Consider the following 20,809-nt stretch of genomic DNA (forward strand, 5'->3'; position numbering starts at 1 on the left):
ATCCACGGCCTTCCTCCCCTACATCTCTCCACTCGTATATTCCTTTGCTTGTCCTGCTCCACTGCCACCCCCAGTCATCCAAAGGTCTCCTGCTCTGGCCTTTCCCCCTTGCTGTTCCCACTTGTATGTCTGGAACTGCCTCTCAGAACATTTTGGTGCAATCGTCTCCTTCATGTACTTCAAATTCCTCCTCAAAACTACCTTTTTGAGGAAGCTTTTGGAATGACATGCTAGTCCAATATGTGCTTGTAAATGAGCCGAAGTAAAAGTGTCACATTTCCTTCCCTTTTATCTCTGCCTCCATTTTCTTCCCCTTCCCTTGCTTTGTCTGTTTTTTCTACCTGTGAGCGTCCTTCACTACACCTGGCAAGCCACAATACCTTAGTGAGGTGGGGAGCATTAAGCTTAGTGGGTCACAAGTTTTATAGGATCTATGAAAGTAAAAAATTAGAACATGGGAGGGGACAGAAGATGATGGTGTTAAGAGTATTAGAAAGCTGAGCTATTTCAACCTTTACCTCCAAGATTAGATACCACCAATACAGAAACAAAGGTACATTTTTGCATTAATATAGTTTCCCCCCCATAAAAAAACAAAATGAAGTTTTAACATACTTGATATGGTGCTTGTTTTATTGTTTTTATATCCCACTCTTCTTCCAAGGACCTCAGAGCAGTGTTTTAGGCCAATGACCCTGTGAGGTGAGTTAACCTGAGACAGGCATTTCCAAGGCCACACAGGGAGCTTCACAGCTGAGCATGGATTGGAACTGATGACTGCTGGGTGTTCCACATCCAAACACAATTCTCCCGCCATTGCACCAGTACTATTTTTCCAGCCTCTAACTCCATGCCCCATGTTTCATTTTGTGTTTGAAAACATTGGAATAACCTATTAAAAGAATAACCAGTCTTGGACTACGCAGCATGGCAGTAACTCTTCATCAAGGGGACAGGAGACCATCTTGAGGCTCATATGCATGATAGGTGTCCATATCATCTTCTTAGTCCTGAGTTTTGACCTCAGCAGGAGAAGACCAAGACTTACCTATTCTGGTAACTGTAGTAGGCAGCATCCCGGGGAATGGTACACAACTGTTTGCCATAGCAGCACAAGGTCTGAGGAGAAAATTCATACTGCAAAAGAAGAGAACAGATTGCTATATTCAAAAACCATATGCATGCACATAAGAATATTTCTATGCAGTACACATTCTTCTTCTGGCTGTAGCTTCTATGACAAATGTACCATTTTGTGAGGTCCAATATTTTATTTTTTTAAATTCAGTATTAACTGTTGTTTTCGAAAAGGGGGGACACCCCTTCCCCCCCAAAAAAATTCAATGGTGCTTCTGGGAAGTCCACAAACAGGGTGTGAGATCAGGAGCCCTTTTTCCCCACTACTATTCCCCAGCAACTGATGCTCAATGACATGTGGCCTTTGGTCCTGGAGGAAAGCACACAGCCACTGTGACTAGTAGCCACTGAAGTAGCCCCAGTTACTCTATTTTACTAGTTACAGAACTTGATGAGCTGGGCGTACCAAGTCAATCTAGTTCTCATCTGACTGCACCAAGTGGAACAGATCTCTACATGTTTGAGTCAACATTTTTAAGTTTGATATAACAAATGTTAAAAAATTGAACATTGTTTTGAAAATAGTCTCGATGTGTGGATGAGACTATGAGGTCATAGAATCATAGAATAGTAGAGCTGGAAGGGGCCTGTAAGGCCATCGAGTCCAGCCTCCTGCTGGAGGTCAGGAGGAGGGGTTTGGATTTGTTAGGCACTGGGGATCATTTGGGACAAGCTGGGTCTGTACAAAAGGGGTGGGCTCCACTTGAACTGGGATGGAACCAGACTGCTGGTGCTTGAATTAAAAAGGTGGCGCAGCAGGTTTTAAACTGTTCATATAGGGAAAGCCCACAGGAGCTGAGGAGTGTCCAGTATGGAAGAAATATCGTCCCTGGGATGTAGACAAAAAAATTGATGAAACTTTAAATGGGGTAGGCCTCAAACTAAGCACTGTGAGTGCAGGGGCACAGAATAGCAATTCAGAGAGGCCAAAGTACCAGAGGCCTAAACAGAAGTGCCAAAGACACTTAGAGAGAGAGACTAGAGACAAATGTTTATACGCTAATGCTAGAAGCTCCGAGCCAAGATGGGAGAACTGGAGTGCTGGGCCTTAGAGGACAGCATTGTTATACAGCATAACAGAAACCTGGTGGAATGGAAACACCCAGCGGGCCATGGTTCTCCCTGGATATAAACTATATTGAAAGGGCAGGGAGTGTCGCTCTATATGTGAAAGAGGATGTGAATCCAGCAATCTAGGAATTCCAAAAGAGGCAGACTCCACAGGATCACTGTGGGTGGTGATACGGGAAGTTCTATCAACCCCCTGACCAAAATGCTCAGGGAGATCCTGAGATGAGACATGAAACTGAGGAAGCACCCAAACTAGGAAATGTTGCAGTGATGGGTGACTTTAACTACCCTAACACAGATTGGCTACTGGTGTATTCCAGTCACAACAAAGAAGTAAAATTTCTAGATGCCCTAAATGATTGTGCCCTAGAACAGTAGGTCATGGAACTGACCAGAAGGGAAGTGACCCTAAACTAATCTTAAGTGGCACCCAGGACCTGGTACGAGATGTGTTGTCAAACAGATTGGGAGCAGTGACCATAGTGCTATTAAATTAAGCATTTATGTAAATGGCTAATTGCCAAGAAAATCCAACATGGTCAAAATAAGAAACTTCCCCAAAATGAGGGGATTAGTAGAAAGAAAGTTGAAAGCATCAAATCATTCCGAAATGTTTGGGAGTTGTTTAAAAACACAGTATTTGAGTGATATTGCAGATCACGAAAGGTACCACCAGCGCCAAGAGGGTGCCAGCATGGTTGAGTCAGCATGTTTCTGAATATCAGTTGCTGAATACCGCAGGAGGGGAGAGTGCTCTTGCGTTCAGGTCCTGCTTGCAGGCTTCCCACAGGCATCTGGTAGGCCGCTGTGAGAACAGGATGCTGGACTAGATGGGCCACTGGCCTGGTCCAGTAGGATCTTCTTATGAGCAGTGTCAAAGACACTATTACAGGCAAGAAGGCTTCCTTAAAAAAATAGGAAATCTTGTACAAATGAAGAGAATAAAAAGGAACACAAACTTCGGCAAAAGAAATGCAACCTGGCAATAAGGGATGCTAAAAAAGAATTTGAGGAGCACATTGATAAAAACGTAAGGATCAGCAACAAAAAATTCTTTAAATACATTGAAAGCTAAGGAGGTGGCTGGAACCTTGGATGACCAGGGAGTCAAAGGTATGCTAAAGAAGGTTAAGGAGATTGCAGGGAAACTAAATGGATTCTTTGTATCTGTCTTCACAGAGGAGAATATAGGGCAGATCCCTGTGCCTGAACTAACTTTTACAGGAAAGGAGACTAAGGAACTGAGGCAAATAGTGGTGAAGAGAGATGAAGTTCTAGGTTTAATAAACAAAATAAAAACTGACCAATTGTTAGGTCCAGATGGCATCCACCCAAGAGTTCTCAAAGAACTCAAATGTGAAGTTGCTGATCTTCTAACAAAAATATGCAACTTGTCCCTCAGGTTCACCTGCATTCCTGAGGACTGGAAAGTGGCCAATGCAACACCAACCCCAGAAATTACAGACCGGTTATCTTAAGGTCTGTCTGGGGAAAACTGGTGGACAATACTGTTAAAGATGAAACAACCAAGCATATAGAAGAGCAAGTCTTGCTAATGCAGAACCAGTATGGCTTCTCTGAGGGTAAGATCTATCTCACTAACCTATTAGAATTCTTTGAGATTGTCAACAAGCATATTGATAGAGGTGATCCAGTGGACATAGTGTACTTGAACTTACAAAAAGATTTCAACAAGGTACCTCACCAAAGACTCCTGAGTAAGCTTAACAGTCATGGAATAAGAGGAGAGGTCCTTTTGTGGATCAGGAACTGGCTAGGAAACAGAAAGCAAAGAGTAGGAATAAATGAAGAGCTCTCCCAAAGGAGGAATGTAGAAAGTGGAGTTCCCCGAAGGTCAGTAAAGGGGCTGGTGTTTTTTACCTTGTTCATAAACAATCTAGAGTTGGGGTGAGCAGTGAGGTGGCTAGGTTTGCTGATGATATTAAGTTCTTCGGGGTCATTAAAACAAAAAAGGATTGTGCAGAGCTCCACAAGAACTGAGTGAATGGGCAGTAAAATGCCAAATGCAATTCAATGTAAACAAAGTAAGTTTATGCATACTGGAGCAAAAAATCTTCATTTCACATATACACTCACGGAGTCTGAACTGATGGTCACTGACCAGGAATGAGACCTTGGGTCATGGTGGATAGTTCAATGAAGATGCTGACCCATTGTGCGGAAGCAGTTGCAAATTCCATGCTGATATCATAATGCTGTTATACAAATCTATGGTGAGGCTGCATTTGGAATACTGTGTATAGTTCTGGTCACCTTGCCGCAAAAAGAATACTGTAGAGCTGGAAAAGGTTCAGAAATGGGCAACCAGAATGGCCTAGGGGAACGAGCGACTCCCTTATGAGGAACGGGTGCAGCATTTGGAGCTTTTTAGTTTAGAGGAAAGGCGAGTGAGAAGTGACATGATAGAAGTGTATAAAATTATGCATGGTGTGAAGAAAATCAAGAAAAGTTTTTCTTCCTCTCTCATAACATTAAAACTTGTGGACATCCAATAAAGCTGAATGTTGGAAGATTCAGGTCAAACAAAAGAAAATTATTCACACAGCGCGTAAACTATCGAATTCACTCCCACAAGATGCAGTGATGGCCACCAACTTGGATGGCTTTAAAAGGGAATTAGACAGATTCATGGAGCGTAAGGCTATCAGTGGCTCTGCCTCCACAGTCGGAGGCAGAATGCTTCCGAATACCAGTTGCTGGAAACCCCAGGAGGGGAGAATACTCTTGCAGTCAGGTCCTGCTTGTGGGCTTCTCATGGGCATCTGGCTGGCCATTGTGAAAACAGGATGCTGGACTAGATGGGCCACTGGCCTGATCCACCAGGCTCTTCTCATGTTCTTACATTGGGGAGTATCCAGTGTTAGCCAAACCCAGAGCAGAGCCATTGAAATTAATGGACAGAACTAACTTAGGTCCATTAATTTCAGTGGGTCTTCTCTGAGTATGACTAACATTGGTTACAACCCATTTTAAATAACATTTGAAGTAAATCTCATGAAATCAGCTTCTCAAATAAAGCAATTCTGATAAATGCACTTACTCTTTATATAAAACCATGCCCAGAATACTAGGGATTAATGACTCTGTGAGTAAAATGAGGGCATCTGTTTAAAAATCAAAGTAATTTTTCTGTTTGTTCAAAGATAATTTCATAGCTATAAAGAAACCACACGCACCTTGCGTCCACAACAGTAGCCCAAGGACTGCATAACAGGGTCAATTTCTTGTTCAAAGACCTCGGCAAGCTTAGTGCAAAATTTATAGACTCGTGACGTCTTGCGATTATAAAGCCAAGCATTATTGAACATTAGCCAGACATCATCCACGTACTGCCACGGCTCTTGGTACTGCCCGGTGTCCAACTTGCGCTTTATTGTAGAAAGATCCATGGGATTCTTCACAATATCAAAATAATCCTTCAAATTGGAAAAAAGAAGGAACACTGTATGTTGACTTTTGGATTCCTACATTTATTTGTTTAATATATTTGAATATTGCTATTTCATTTTTTTACAAAAAATTTAAGTGGTTTACACTAAATAAAAAACATGCAATAAAAACATTAAAAACACAGTAACAACAAAGGTCAACCATTATAAAAAGATATCTTCTTAATTGCCTGCATAAGCCTGGCAGAACAGAAATGATTTCAGCAGGTGTTTTAAGGTTAAAATAGGAGGCACCTGCTGAATCTCTGTTGGCAGAGAATTCCAGAGAAATGAGCCAATGACAGTGAAGGCTCCATTTCATGTTGATATTAAATGAGCCTCTCCACCTTGGGGGACGACCAATGCTGCTCCCGCAGATGATCTCAGTGACTGAACTGGGATATAAGGGCTCAGGTGAGCCCAGAAGCTACCCTGGACCCACGTTTTTCAGGACTTTGTAAATTAACACAAGCACTTTGAACTTGGCTTGGTAGTGGATGGGAAGCCAGTGCAGATGTTTTAATAGTGGTGTCACATGTTGTTGGCCACATGCTCCCATCAGCAACTGCTGCATTTTGCACCAGCTCAAGCTTCTGAACCAGGACCAAGGGCAGCCCAAAACAGAGAGCATGGCAGTTATCTAGCCTCAAGGTTACCAACACATGAACTACAGTAGTCAGGCTATCCCTGATGAACCAGACAAAGCTGGTAAAAGACACTCCTAGCCACAGAGGATACTTGCCTCTCTAGTGACAAAGATGAAGCCAGGGGTATCCCTAAGCTATGGACCTGCTCCTTCAGAGGGAGCACAATCCTGCCCAGAACAGGTAACTTGTCTATCTCCTGGTCATGGGAACCACCTATCCAAACAGCCTCCATCTTCCTGGAATTCAAGCACAGTTTATTGGCCTTCATTCAGTCCATTATAGCATTCAAACACCAATCGAAAAATTCACAGCCTCTCCTGATGTAGATATTGTAGAGAAGTAGAGCTGCATGTCATCAGCATGCTGATGACACTTGCTCCAAAACTCTTAATGACTTCTCCCAATGGCTTCATATAAATATTAAATAGCACTGGGGAGTGAAAAGTATCCTGCAGAACCCATAGCACAAGTGCCCGGGGGCCCAGGAACATTCACCAAGTGCTACTCTTTGGACTTGACCCTGCAGGTAAGAGCAGAACCACCATAATATGGTGCCTCCAACTCCGATACTCATCCCACTGAGTTGGTCCAGGAAGATGCCCATGGGCAATGGTATCAAATGCTGCTGAGAGATCGAGCGGTCACATTTCCTATCTCTCTCATGATAAAGGTCATCCATCAGGGTGACCAAGGTTGATTCTGTTCCGAAAGTGGGTATGAATCCAGATTATAATGAATCTATACAGATTCATCCAGGAATATCTACAGTTGCTCAACAACCACCTTCTCCACCATCTTTGCCAAGAAAGGGGTGTTGGTGACTGGTCTAAAGTTGTTACACTCCATTGGGTCTAGTATGGGCTTTTAAAGAAGTGGATGCATCACCACCTCTTCAAGGGCAGTAGGCATCAGACCATCACACAAAGATGCATTTACCACACCTGTGACCCACTCAGTCACCCCACTCCAGCTAGCTTTAATATGCCAGGATGCACGAAGATCTAATAAGCAGGTGGTTGGGCACATCACTGCAAGCATCTTGTCCACATTGCCGGGCTGCATTAACTGAAACTGATCGTACAACACTAGGTGATGATCTGACCGTTCCTGAAAAAGCCCACCCTGGACCCATTGGTTTGTGACAACTACCGCCTGGTCGCAAATACCCCCTTTTTAGGGAAGGTGATTGATAGGGTTGTGGAGCAGCAATTGCAAGTACTCTTGGATGAAACAGATTATCTTGACCCATTCCAATCTGGGTTCAGGCCTGCTTATGGGACTGAATCAGCCTTGGTCACCCTGATGCACGCATGACCTTTATCGGACAGGGGGAGTGCTACCCAGTTATTCTTACTTGATCCCTCAGCGGCTTTTGATGTTTTAGTGTTTTTGTTTGCTGCTTTGCACTCCTTCTGGGAGGAAGGGTGGGACATAAATTTAATAATAATAATAATAATAATAATAATAATAATAATAATAATAATAATAATAATAATAATAATAATAATGTTATTATTGTTATTATTGTTATTATTATTATTTATCCAAGCGGAGATCTCAAGTTTCCATGAGTTGGTGAATTACAGTTGAATCCTAAAGTCATTTAAAAGTTTGTGAATTGTGTTTGAAAGCATTTAAAAGTTTGTGAATTATAGTAGCAAAAGGTCTTGATTTTTTTGTAAAAGCCTCCAATAAATCCATCCATCCCTGGGGGATTCAGTGATTGAAGTTTTAACTCCAGCATGTTCTCTGTAGAGGAATATATATATTCTATATATAAGAATATCTCCCGGGCATTAGGTGCCTGTGAGGAGTAAAGATTTAAATAAAAAGTCTGAATAAAGGTTCCAACATTTCATTTGTTTTATAGATTCTATCAGTCCCATTTTTAAGTGACACTTTTATTTCTTAATCTCTTCTTCCCCCTGACCAGCAGCCTATTTGCTAAGCGTTTTGAGCTTTTATTTCCAAACTTGCAACGAACTGGGTTTAGATTTTGAATAGCACCTAAAATCTTGGTAATATTTAAGGTTTAATTATACGTATTTTTCAATTTTAAAATCTTTTGTTACCTGCAGTTTTATGTGCGTTTTCTACTTTTTTTATATCAACAATTGAATATGGGCTTGCTCTCTAGATTTTCTAGTTTCCAAATTACAGCTTGATTATCATTATTGTTCAGATTAAGGCATTCATCTGTTTTAGGCCTTTTGTCATCAATGAATTTTGTAGTAAATGGAGGTTTAACTTCCATGAAAATGGTCTTCTGATATTTATTTGAAGGTTTATAGGTACATGATCAAGTGGATAAGAAAAAAATCAACTCATTTGAAATGTGGTGTTGGAGGAGAGCTTTGCAGATACCATGGACCACGAAAAAGACAAATAATTGGGTGTGAGAACAAATTAAACCAGAACTATCATTAGAAGCTAAAATGATGAAACTGAGGTTATCATACTTTGGACACATCATGAGAAGACATGATTCACTAGAAAAGACAATAATGCTGGGAAAAACAGAAGGGAGTAGAAAAAGAGGAAGACCAAACAAGAGATGGATTGATCCCATAAAGAAAACCACAGACTTGAATTTACAAGATCTGAACAGGGTGGTTTATAACATATGGTATTGGAGGTCACTGATTCATAGGGTCGCCATAAGTCGTAATCAATGTGAAGGCACATAACAACAACAACCAGGTACACGATCAGATACAGTTCTGGAATCAGTATCAACTAATTGAAGGGATTGATTATATTAATTTATTTGCAATTAAAATAAAATTAGTTCTAGATAGTTTGGTGATGGAGGGAATAAAAAGTGAAATTAGTTTCATTAGGATGCTTATTTCACCATGAATTAAATCTATGCTTTTGTAGCCTATTTTGTAAACATGTGTCACTCTTCTTGTCTTTTTGTTTGCTTATTATGAGATTCAGATCTCCTCCTATGATTGTTTCCCTCTCATTAAATAATCACAGAGTTTGTAATACATATGAGTAAATTGTGGCTGTTTAGCATTAGGAACGTGAATTGACCCCATTGTACGCACCAGTTTATGTGTCCTTAACAAAAACACAGCAACCATTTTGGTCTTTCAGAACATCTTTAACTTCAAACCCATTTGTCGCCCTATTTTTTGTTCCTCTTGTGACATGTCTCTTACTACAACTTTATTTTTGAAGCTCATTTCTTTAGCTTCCAATGCCATTTATGTTAATTTCATGAGTTGACTTGAAAGATCTTTTAATTTACTTCAAAACGATTGCAACTCTTTGGCTCGATCTTATATTTTGACATAATGTCTTAACGAACTTGACATTTGACTTTGCCACTTTTGCAGATCTTTGGTGTCATGACAGGAGCGGCCTCATCAATTTCACTGTCTCCTGTCAAATCAGTTTCTCACACTTCAAAATTTGTGTGGAGCTCTCATTCTTGGGGAAATTGGGGACCCTGAGTCATGACTGGCCCAACATACCTGAAATTAGGGTGCTGTCACTGGTGGGATGTTGCTTAATTAAATCATTCATCATTAGGGTCTAGGGAGAATCGGGTTAGAGTGCCTTCTCGGTGGATGATGTCATCCTAGTTTTGAATAAACTGATGCCCAAACCATCCCGGAAGCTCCATTATCAACACAGAGGAGGGCCGGGATCTCTTTTTGATTATCCCAGGTTGCAGAACATGGAAAAATGGGCTCAAGTTACAGGAAGTCAGATTTTGACCAAACTTCAGGGGAAATTTCCTGTTAGCGTAGTACAACAATGGAACCAATTACCTGGGGAAGTGGTGGGCTCTCTAACACTGGAGGCACTCAAGACACAGCTGGACAGCCACCTGACACGTATGCTTTAAGTTGGATTCCTGCAGGGGATTGGACTCGATGGCCTTATAGGCCCCTTCCAATTCTACTATTCTATGATTCTATTATTGGTTCTATGATTCTATGAATGGTACTACAGTATCAAGACACTTCATGGATGCTGAAGCCAACAGCCCCGACCTTGATTATTTCAAACCTCTGATCAATGCTACATAAAATCAGGACTGTATTCAATAAATTGTACTTAGAATAGACCCACTAAAATTAACAGACCTAAACGAATCATGTCCTTTAACTTCAATAGTCCTACTATTAGTAGAATTAGTGTTGAATACAACCCAATGAATTAAAAGTATTTTCAAAACTTGAAAATAGAAGCTTCACTTGAAAGGAACTCTTAAGAATGTAAAATCTGGCCTTGCTGACAGATTTTTTTTGATGGGCAGTGGTCCAGATCTTCAGCTAAAAAGAGGCAGACTTGGAAGAAGAGTCTGCTTTATCTTACCCTACAGCCAGACTCTTAGACTAAGAAAACTAACCTCTCCAGGAACTGTGGACATTCCTGGGCAACCATTCATATGGACTATTTTAGAACCTAACCCAGAAGAACGGCAACCAATGGACTGCCCAACAGTGCAAATTCCACAGAACTGTCCATCTAAGACAGTGGTGTCCAATAGTTTTTTCATACTTGCTAAAATTGTGGAGAATGCATTAACATTTTCACTACATGATAAAAAAAAATAACTGTGGTTTTGAGGGTAGTAAAATACACAATAATGTTTTGAATTATTTATTGACAGAATTGGTGAGAAATCTGACATATCTTTTCATTACATAGTGCGGGAATTAGGTATAAAATCAGTTATACTACATCTCAACTCCACCTCCAAATTTTTGTCCAATATCTATGACCTATATTTTGACTTGCAGAGCCATGTTGAACCAAAAATTGGAAAGTTTTGGAATAACGGTATTTATAACTGCGAACTCATTTCAATTTAAAATATGAGTCCACATCATAACAATTGACTCATCTTTCAAATGTCAAGTGTTCTGAAGTAAAATCATATCCATCTCAAAACGGTGCCTCTCCAAAGAAAGAAGCCTCACAAGGCCTTGAGCTAGCTGAGAACTGTAGATGCCAAAGTGCATTTCGCAGTGTATAGGATGCAAGGATGAATCTGTGATTGTTAAGGGCGAAGGGTAGACACTTTTTTGAACTGGTACATGTACAAGAGAATTTTACTAAATCATTTATTAAATAAAATGAGTCATAGAAATAAAGCACCAATATGCCAAAGGTCAATGGTCATTTCGCCACATGTGGGGAGTGGCAACCATGTTGGACAACAGTGATCTAACAATTCAAGAACCCTCAACAGATCTCTGTGACATGTTTGCAAAATACTTTGCTGATAAACTTGTTTGAATCCAATCCAGCTTCAGTTCTACAGTGCCTTGCAAAAGTAATCAGACCCCTGACCAATGGTCTCATATTAATGAATTACAAACGGTGCACTGTAATTTCATTCTGTATAATATTTTGAAACACTGAAACTCAGAATCGATTATTGTAAGGTGAGATTGGTTTTATGTTGGGAAATGTAAGAAACATAAAAAACAAACATGTTGCTTGCATAAGTATTCAACCCACACACATTAATATTTGGTAGAGCCACCTTTCGAATAACAGCTTTAAGTCTTTTGGGATAGGTATGTACCAGCTTTGCACACAGTGTCAGAGGGATTCTGGCCCATTCTTCTTGGCAGATTCGCTCCAGGTCATTCAGGTTGGTTGGATGTTGCTTGTGGGCCGCAATTTTCAAGGAGTGCCACAGATTCTCAGTGGGACTGAGATCAGGACTTTGACTGGACCACTGTAGGGCATTCACCTTTTTGTTCTTGAGCCGCTCCAGTGTTGCTTTGGCCTTGTGCTTGGCATCATTGTTCTGCTGAAAAGGGAATTTCCTCCCCAGCTTCACTTTTTTAGTGGACTGAAGCAGGTTCTCCTGCAGTATTTCCCTGTATTTTGCTCCATCCATTCTTCCTTCGATTTTAACAAGATGCCCAGTCCCTGTGATGAGAAGCATCCCCACAGCCTCATGCTGCCACCACCATACTTCACTGTAGGGATGGTGTGTCTTGAGGCATGGGAAGTGTTAGGTTTGTGCCACACATAGCACTTTGAGTTTTGGCCAAAAAGCTCTATCTTGGTCTCATTTGATCAGAAACCCTTTTCCCACATTGCAGCTGGGGCTTTCTGGCAAACTCCAGACCTGCTTTCACATGGTACTTTTTGAGTAATGGCTTCTTTCTTGCCACCCTCCCATACAGGCCAGTGTTATGCAGAGCTCAATATGGTTGACTGGTGAACCATTACTCCACTCCCAGCCACTGAACTCTAGCTCCTCCAAAGTAATTGTTGGCCTCTCTGTGGCTTCTTTCACAAGTCTCCTTCTTGTTTGAGTGCTGCATTTTCAGGGATGGCCTTTTCTTGGCAGTGCCTGGTGGTGTGATGCAGCTTCCAGGTTCTGATTATTAATCCAACTACGCTCACTGAGATATGTAAACACTTGGATATAAGTTTGTACCCCTTTTCTAATCTATGCATTTGTATTATATTATCTCTCACTTCTGTAGAATGCTCTTTGGTCTTCATTTTCCTTCAGATCCACAGCCTGACCAATGATCCTTCAACAGTGGGGGTTTTATCCTGACAATGTGACAGCAACTTTAATTTATTTATTTATTGTTTATTTATTGAATTTATTAGTCGCCCATCTGGGTGGCTGTCCAGCCACTCTGGGCAACGTACAAAATAGGCATACAATACCTAGACATTAAAAATCTAAAAACAATGAAGATAAAATCTAGCCTACCCCAAAAGTCTGCCTGGTTCACAGATGGAGGCCAATGGTAAGGTAACTGTGTCCTCAATAGGACTATTTCTTTCATCTGTGTAAACTGGAAGCTTCTACAGCACAGGGGTTGAATATTTATTTATTTATTATTTGGTTTATATCCTGCCCTTCCTCCCAGCAGGAGCCCAGAGCAGCAACACTTCTGCAAGCAACGTGTTTGTTTTTTATGTTTCTTACAAACATTTCCCAACATAAAACCAATCTCACCTTATAATAACTGACTTTGAGTTTCAGTGTTTCAAAATAAAATATTATACAGAATGAAATTACAGTGCACCATTTGTAATTCAGTAATATGAGAGCATTGGTCAGGGGTCTGATTTTCTTTTCTTCTAGGTTTACTTTGCATTTTCTGAAAATGAAGAACATGAGGTGTCTGAGTCGTGGCCCAGCAACTGTTTAAGCAACAAAGAAGTTTGTTGTTACACTGCACCAATCACCAGAAAAACAAACAAGGTAGTCCCACAGTCTATGTCTAACCTATTTTGTGTCCTGTAGAATGTTCTGAACTGTTGGTTAAAATCAATACGACTCCTGAAGGGAAGGCTTCAAGACATATCTCAAAAAATATACCTCAGTAAAAAGTTGAGAACGGAAGGAGATCTTGCTATATTTTCCTCTAATGCCAAAACAGACTATTATGTTTAATAATGGCTTCTTTTTGTTTGTTTGTTTAGGCATCCAAGGTACTTTTTTCTAAACAACTGGAAACCTGTCCTAAAATATATGCTTTCCTTACACTAAAGTTTTTCAAAGTCACAAGTTTAGCCTCAGCTGCAACTTGGAAAGGAAGCCGGTGCTTTACTGAGATGACAAACTCTGGTTAATGGAGTGAGGATCATGCATGGCTGACCAAACAGGAGCCAGGAAAAAGTAAATTCAGCATTCTAACTCACCGGGATACCCAGGAGCTGAGGATCCACAGGCTGCCTGAAAGGGAGAGACTCTGGGTCCTGACGATACAACGCTTCCAGGGTGGGCATCAGTGCCTGCCGCAGCTCTTCAGGCTTAAAGACTGTTGAAAATATTCAAATGAGATGATGTAAATAAATCCACAAGTCTTATTTGTGGAATAAGTAATATTTCTTCATCATAGTACAAGATATGGCAATAGCCATTCACTCAGAGGGCTTTAAGAGATCCTTAGACCACTTTACAGGAAAGAAATAAATGGCTTTAACTGTAACAGGTGAAAAAATTAAGATCCCTATTCAGAGGGAGAACAGGTTTGATTACTAGAAGCTGAGGGCAAACAACAAGGAATAGTTATCCATCATACCCTGCTAGTTAGCTACTACAGCACACAAACTAGTGAAATAGTTTGATGAAGATTTAGTCTGACAGACCAAGATGATTCATAGCTCCCTACTTTGATTTGGGAAGAGAGGAACAAAATTTAAATGGAGTGCAAACCAGCAGGAGGCATAGGGGCTACAAAGATGTAGACTTACTCTTTTTACGTGGCTGAGATGGTGACGTGGACTGTGAAGTGACACCATTATTGCCACTGTCCTCTTCCTCTTTTATCTCAGTTTTCCCCCCCTCTACCTCCATTGGCTCCTGCTTGATCTCCACCCCATTTGTTTCTTCTTTGGTTTGTGTAGGGCCTGGTATGTCCTCCTCCACCTGAAATGCAAAAGGCACAATGAATATTCACCTCCATTGCAATCAATCAGGTTATCAAGATTCCCAGCAAAGCAGGAGAGAATAGATGACTTTCCTTACCTGTGCTACTCTTTCTAATTGTTTACCAGATGGTGGTCCAAAGAGTGGATATTCTTATTTAAACCAAAGACAACTAGCCTGAACAGCTGGTCTAAGAGGTACCTCCCACCTTCTCCCTAAGGACACAAACTACTGCCTAGGCCTGGAATGGGGACCCAGTACCCCTCCAGATGTTTTTGCACTACAACACTCATTATCTCTCACCACAGGCCATGCTGGGGGTGGAAGTCCAACAACATATGGAGCACACCAGGCTCTTCATTCCTGGTCTAAGTTATAATCATTACTTCACACACCCTAACCCAAATTATAAATCCAGGTCTGTCACTATAAAGATGGCAAAGAAGTGGAAGAATTCAAAGATAAGGACAATTTTTATCCGTCTACTTGGTGTCGCAACTTGGTGCTGGGGTATAACAAAGCAGCATATGGAAGGGGGGAACAGTATGGTCTGATTTCATGGCTGAATTAAATCACTGAAGCCCTCTGTAGTCAAAGGCTGCCTCCGTAGAGGCAGAAACATAAAACCTGTACTGCTTGATGTGTATGAATGGAAGACCAACTGGTTGCCCTGCGCATATCTTCAGCGAAAGGCTAGACCTAATGGCCCCAAAGGCAGCTTGCTTCTTTGAGACAGTGAGCTAGAACCCCAAGAAAGTGGAGGCTTCCCCACAGCCCTAGAGGTCTCTGACCTGCATGTCTTAATCCACTGAGAGAGGGTGGCCTCTGTGGATATTCCTCTGCCCTCACCCCAATAGGTAAGGAAAAGCAAAGATTGCTGTCTGAAGAGTGCAGAAAAGAAAAACCTCCAATGCTCTTGTTGACATCTAGACCAGAGACCACCAACCTGTACCATCCATATGTTATTGGGCTACAGCATCCGTCAGCATCAGCCAGCACGGCCAGAGGTCAAGACTGATGCGTGATGTAGTCCAGCAACATATGGAGGGCTTCTCATCGGCTATCCCTGATCTAGACAATGCCACTTCTCTAATGTCAGGAGTGTGGACAAAAGGAAGAGAGAATCAATTTTTGGAAGAAAGAAGGCCCCAGGGTGAAGGATTGTACTAGTAAACTGGAAAATGCAGAAGACTAGGTTGGCAGTGGCAGCAGTTCTCACAACCTATGTGTAGAGGAGATGAACCATCTCAATGAAGGCAAACAAAACACATTAAAACTTTTTCACACTGCTAAAAAAGGGACTTGGTTAACACTTGAAGTACCCAGTTGAGCTGCCAAATAGGTGACGGTGGTGGGGAGTCTGTTCTTTCCCTAAAATATGCCTAATAAGCCGGTGAAACTCTATTGAGATTCCATTTCAGATGGCTAAAAATGAACCCAGAGCCACTACCTGCCTACTAAGGGTGCTAGGATTCAGACCTCACTCAGACAAAGCCCTGAAAAGTAGCGACAGACGGGGGATAGATACTCCTGCCTTGACATCACATGTTGAAGAGAGTCCAAGTGTTCTGGTACACTCTATTAGTGAAGCCCCTTTGGGCTACCAGCTCTAGAATATTCTAAGCCTTTTTATAGAGTTGGAGCAGAGGAAGGTGCTTTGGTGGAGGCAGTCTAGGTGGCCATGTGACTGAGGTGCCCTTGGTCACCCTGACAAGATGATTGTTACAGAGAGCAGACAAGGGGAGTGCACTCTTGCCCCTGCTTCTTGATCTCTCCTTAGCTTTCAATACCATTGACTGTGGTATCCTGCTGAACGGGCTCTATGGGATGGGAATTTGGGGCATTGTGTTAGTGGCTCTGGTGCCATCTATGAGACCAAGTCCAGACAGTAGCACTGGGAGAGTGGTTTTCAGCCCCCTGGGAGTTACATTATTGGGTGCTGCAGGGCACTATTTTATCCCCAATGCTATTTAATATCCACATGAAGCCTCTGGGAGTGGTCATTAGTTGTTTGGGGTCAAGGTCCCATCAGTACGCTGATGACACTCACCTCTATTTTTCCATAACATCTAAATCAGGAGAGGCCATGCAGGCCCTGGACCGGTGTTAGGATGCAGTGGTGGGATGGATGAGGTAAAATAAGTTGAGTTATCTTGATAGGAATAACCTGGCTATAGCAATCTATACTCTGGTAACCTCAAAGTTGGATTACTGCAATGCACTTACGGGGGGCTGCCTTGAAAATGGTTCGGAAGCATCAATTAGCACAGAATGCGGCTGACCAATCATTGCCAGGTACAAGGCAAAGAGATCCTATAATACCTGTATGGTTCTGAAGCCAGTTCAAAGTGCTGGTTTTGACCTACAAAGCTCTTTGTGGCTCAGGATCCCCTTATCTTCTGCAATGTCTCTCCTAATGTGTACCTGCCTGGGCCCTTAGATCTTCTGTTGAGGCCCTTCTCCAGAACGCCCCCCTGAGGGAGGTTACAAGGGAAAGGGCCTTTTCAGTCATCTTCCCATCTGTGGAATACACTCTACAGTAAAGACTTATGTTTTTTCCTCAGGGATTTGACAGACTGAGGTGTTGTTGCCTGTATGAGGGATGGTGTTGTTGATTTATGATTTTGTTTTTTAGTATATGTTTGTTTTTTATTTTAACAGTATTGTAAGTCGCTTGGAGACCTTCGGGTAACAGGCGATTATTATTATTATAATAATATTAATAATAATGATAATGATAATAATAATAATAATTTGGGTGGGAAACGGAGTGAAGTGCTGCTCTAAACAAAGGGAAGAGAATATTCTCCAACCGCTCTCCCAAGTTGTCCTGTAGGCTGCCTGCCTGTTGAACTCCACTCTAAGCCTGATAAAGTAAATGCCCATTCTTGGAGCACTGGGGGAGGGGTTACCCACAATGGGGCATTTCCCACCTCTTGATGGAGACCTTGGTGGGACTGGTACTCCAGCCACTCCGTCTAAGACCAAATTTTCTCCCTCAAGAGTAGATCGGCGCTGCCACTGGCCTGAGCTGACGGGTCATTGTTTTGCTTCACAGAGGAAAACCAACTGGTTGTGGATGCCCTTTTCTTTTCCTTTTTGTGGGTTAGAAGCTGCAGAAGTTGAAGACATAGACTCTTTCTGGTTTCCCCTGCCTGTTGGAGCCATAACAGCATTGAGAGGTAAGGGGGAGAAAAGGAATAAAGTGGGAATCTTTTGGGAAGGGGGTGCTACAAAGAAGGAAAAATGAAGGAAGCTAAGAATAGAAAGGGTGGAAGAAGAAAAAAAACCTGAGCACAAGCTGAGAAAACAAAGGTAAAGGAGAGACAACTGCTCTATGGGCAGAGGCAGAAAACTAAACTGAAACTAGGAGAAGGAAGATGGAGGATATGCAAATTTAATCACAAGGGGGCGTAATAACCCACAATGGCTGACTCGATATTCTGCTCAAGAAAAGATTCTGCCTCCTGCTATGTAGAGTTGAGAGTACTTTGCTGTGACTGAACCACTGAATGGCACCAAGTAGAGAGGTCACATTATAACTCTACTAATGACGACAATTACGTGGCCTTTGGTTACCTCAGACTTTGGATCCAGTTGAGTTTCACCACATTCTGACTCTGCTTTTTCAGTCTGCACTTCCGGTTTACTCTCTTGCATTTGTGTCTCATGACCAAGTTGCTGAGCATTAACATCGGCACTGGCAGCAGAGCCTGGCGAAGGCACCCTGTTGTCGATACTTGCTGCTGTTTGGGACAGCTGGGGGGGCGGAGGGGGGACAAGCAGGTATTAAACACACAATCAGCTTTACACTCTAGTACAGAACCAGAAACTGAAAAGTGAGATCAGAAGACAGGGACATCACCAACAGTACCTAGAGTACCATTTAGTAATCCATTTTGCCTAGTCCACACCTGATATCAGATGCCTAATAACAGTCTATACTTAGCATAACAGTCAGAGAAACTTCCATCTCCCAATCCTTTTATTGTGAGCTGACTTGATAAAGTATTTGAAAAGAGTGTAGAAACTGAAAATAAACAACATTTAATAATTTAAAATGGGGAACACTTTAAACCTGTTTCAAATTCTATAGTAGCAAACTGGGCAAGAACAGCTGTGTTAGTATGTTACAGCACAATTAAAAAGAAAGCTTTGAAAGATAGCCTAGTACCAGTTATCACATAACTGATACTAGGCTATCTTTCAAGGCTTTCTTTCAAGGTAACTTCCAGGTTGGATTACTGCAAACCATTATATGTTAGACTGCCTTTAAAAATAGTTTGAAAGTAGCACAAAATATGGCTGCAAGTGGGCTGTGACAAGGTGTTGGAAACGTAACTGCCGATGGTAAACACCCACCCTTGCTCCTGATCCATTCCCAAATTCTATTCAAAGGGCTGTATCCATTGAGTTCATGGAACAACTTCTGCTCAGGCAAAAGAACTCCTCCTTCCTCCTACTCCTACCTTTTATGTATCTCTACAAACATAGGGATGGCAACCAGGTGGTGGTGTCCCAAATATGGAATACTCCTCCCAAAGACAGCTTACCCGACAGTTTCTTTAAGGTCATTCTGATAGCAAGCAAATACCTTTTTGATTTTTAACTCTAGTATATGTTTTTTCTGCTGCTCTTTGTTTGCTGTCTGATATTATTAATGGTGATGCTTTATTGTATTTTGGATTATTTTGTTTGTACCACTTTGCTCTATATTTTACTTAGCAGCTTCATACTCAGTGTTGCTCAGGAATTCTAAGAAACCAAAATGCTTTTTGAAAGGTTCAATGCATCTTGATTCAAAATGGCATCCAATTGTATCAAACAGACAAAAAACTGATACGATCTCAGGAAGCATCAAGCAAAATTTGGTTACAATATCTTAAGGGGCATCCAAATGCATGGTGAACAAACAACTTTTCAATATAACAGATTGTAAGCTGCCCTCAGAAAGATCTTCAGAGGACAAGGTGCAGATATTTTAAATGAATAAATGCATCTTAAAGACTAAAATTTATTGTGGCAAAAGCCTTCATGGGCTACAGCCCACTTTGTTAGATGTACGTAGCAAATACTCAGTTAGTTGGCTGGCTGGCTGGCAGGCACGCACACACACACACATACACACACACTGGTATATAGAGAGAGAAATTGTGAACAATCAGGCCAATAGCCATCAATGGAAGAGATACAACAGTGATATTCCTTGGTAAAGTTCAAATATATGCAAGAGTGGCAGTGATCATCCACAACAGCTGGAATTAATGACAAACTTCCTAGCTTTGTTATGCTAATTTAACACATGTAGTGGGAGAGAACACCTTGGGCTTGATTGAGTCCTAAATGAATAAAATCAAACTTGCTGATAATTTCTATTGCAGTGCTAGAATTTCTCTTAGGTTCTCCACCCTTGCTCTGGGATAACATGGGATGAACATGAAGAAAATGTTTTATGTACTTAGGGTTGCGTACTGTAACAGCTAGATTAACCTTGTCGTTTTTTTGATACAACTGTACTAATGAAATGTGTTCTCTCATTCAAATGCCGGTAATGCAAAAGCACCAAACACTCACCGGAGTGCCAGGGGCCTGGGCAGACATTGGCTGCTGCTGCGAAAGCTGTGGGGTTGGCACAGATGGGGGCTGGACTGGAGTCTGAGGCTGCGGTGTGACCTGGGCCTGTGCTGCTGCTTGCCCCGAAGGTGTGTTTTGCACCTGTGTGGCATTTGGAACACAGCCAGCTGCTGGAGTGGGGGTTTGTCCCGAGGAGGAGACTGGTGTGGATGGCTGGGCAGGCACTGCTGGCTGTGGAGGAGTCATTCCTGGTGGGGTTTGGTGCTGAATAGGTGGTGCGCCAGCCACCACAGTGGATAGAGAAGGAGGTGCAGGCTGATGCAGGGATGGCTGGGTCACTGGAGGACAGGAGAGCTGCTGGCTACTTTGTGGTCCTAGCATATTCACAGGGTTAGGAAGAGCAGCACCAGGAACTTGCCCCTGCTAGAAGGAGATGTTATTAACATGACATTCAAAAAAATCATCAAGCACAATGGCATTTCCCTCTTCACAACAATGACCAACATAGTGAGATCGAAGTCTGAGTGCTTTGATCTGCCAATTAATTTTTTTTT

General features: G+C 41.8%; 1 protein-coding gene across 6 annotated transcripts in view; it reads right to left on the bottom strand.

Moving 5' to 3' along the window:
- CREBBP (CREB binding protein) overlaps window positions 1-20,809 on the bottom strand; it is a 167,840-nt gene that overhangs the window by 60,435 nt on the left and 86,596 nt on the right. For 4 of the 6 annotated variants that reach the window (XM_061600152.1, XM_061600149.1, XM_061600153.1 and 1 more), the window contains 6 exons: window positions 20,256-20,678; window positions 18,261-18,440; window positions 14,507-14,681; window positions 13,952-14,070; window positions 5,406-5,645; window positions 1,049-1,137 (listed from right to left, as the gene is read on the bottom strand). In XM_061600152.1, the coding sequence (XP_061456136.1) occupies window positions 1,049-1,137; window positions 5,406-5,645; window positions 13,952-14,070; window positions 14,507-14,681; window positions 18,261-18,440; window positions 20,256-20,678 (1,226 nt within the window). The remainder of the gene's footprint in view (window positions 1-1,048; window positions 1,138-5,405; window positions 5,646-13,951; window positions 14,071-14,506; window positions 14,682-18,260; window positions 18,441-20,255; window positions 20,679-20,809) is intronic. The other 2 variants (XM_061600150.1, XM_061600154.1) reach the window with 1 other exon arrangement.

The sequence above is a fragment of the Rhineura floridana genome, chromosome 17 (assembly GCF_030035675.1).
Source record: "Rhineura floridana isolate rRhiFlo1 chromosome 17, rRhiFlo1.hap2, whole genome shotgun sequence".
Taxonomy (NCBI): Eukaryota; Metazoa; Chordata; class Lepidosauria; order Squamata; family Rhineuridae; genus Rhineura; species Rhineura floridana.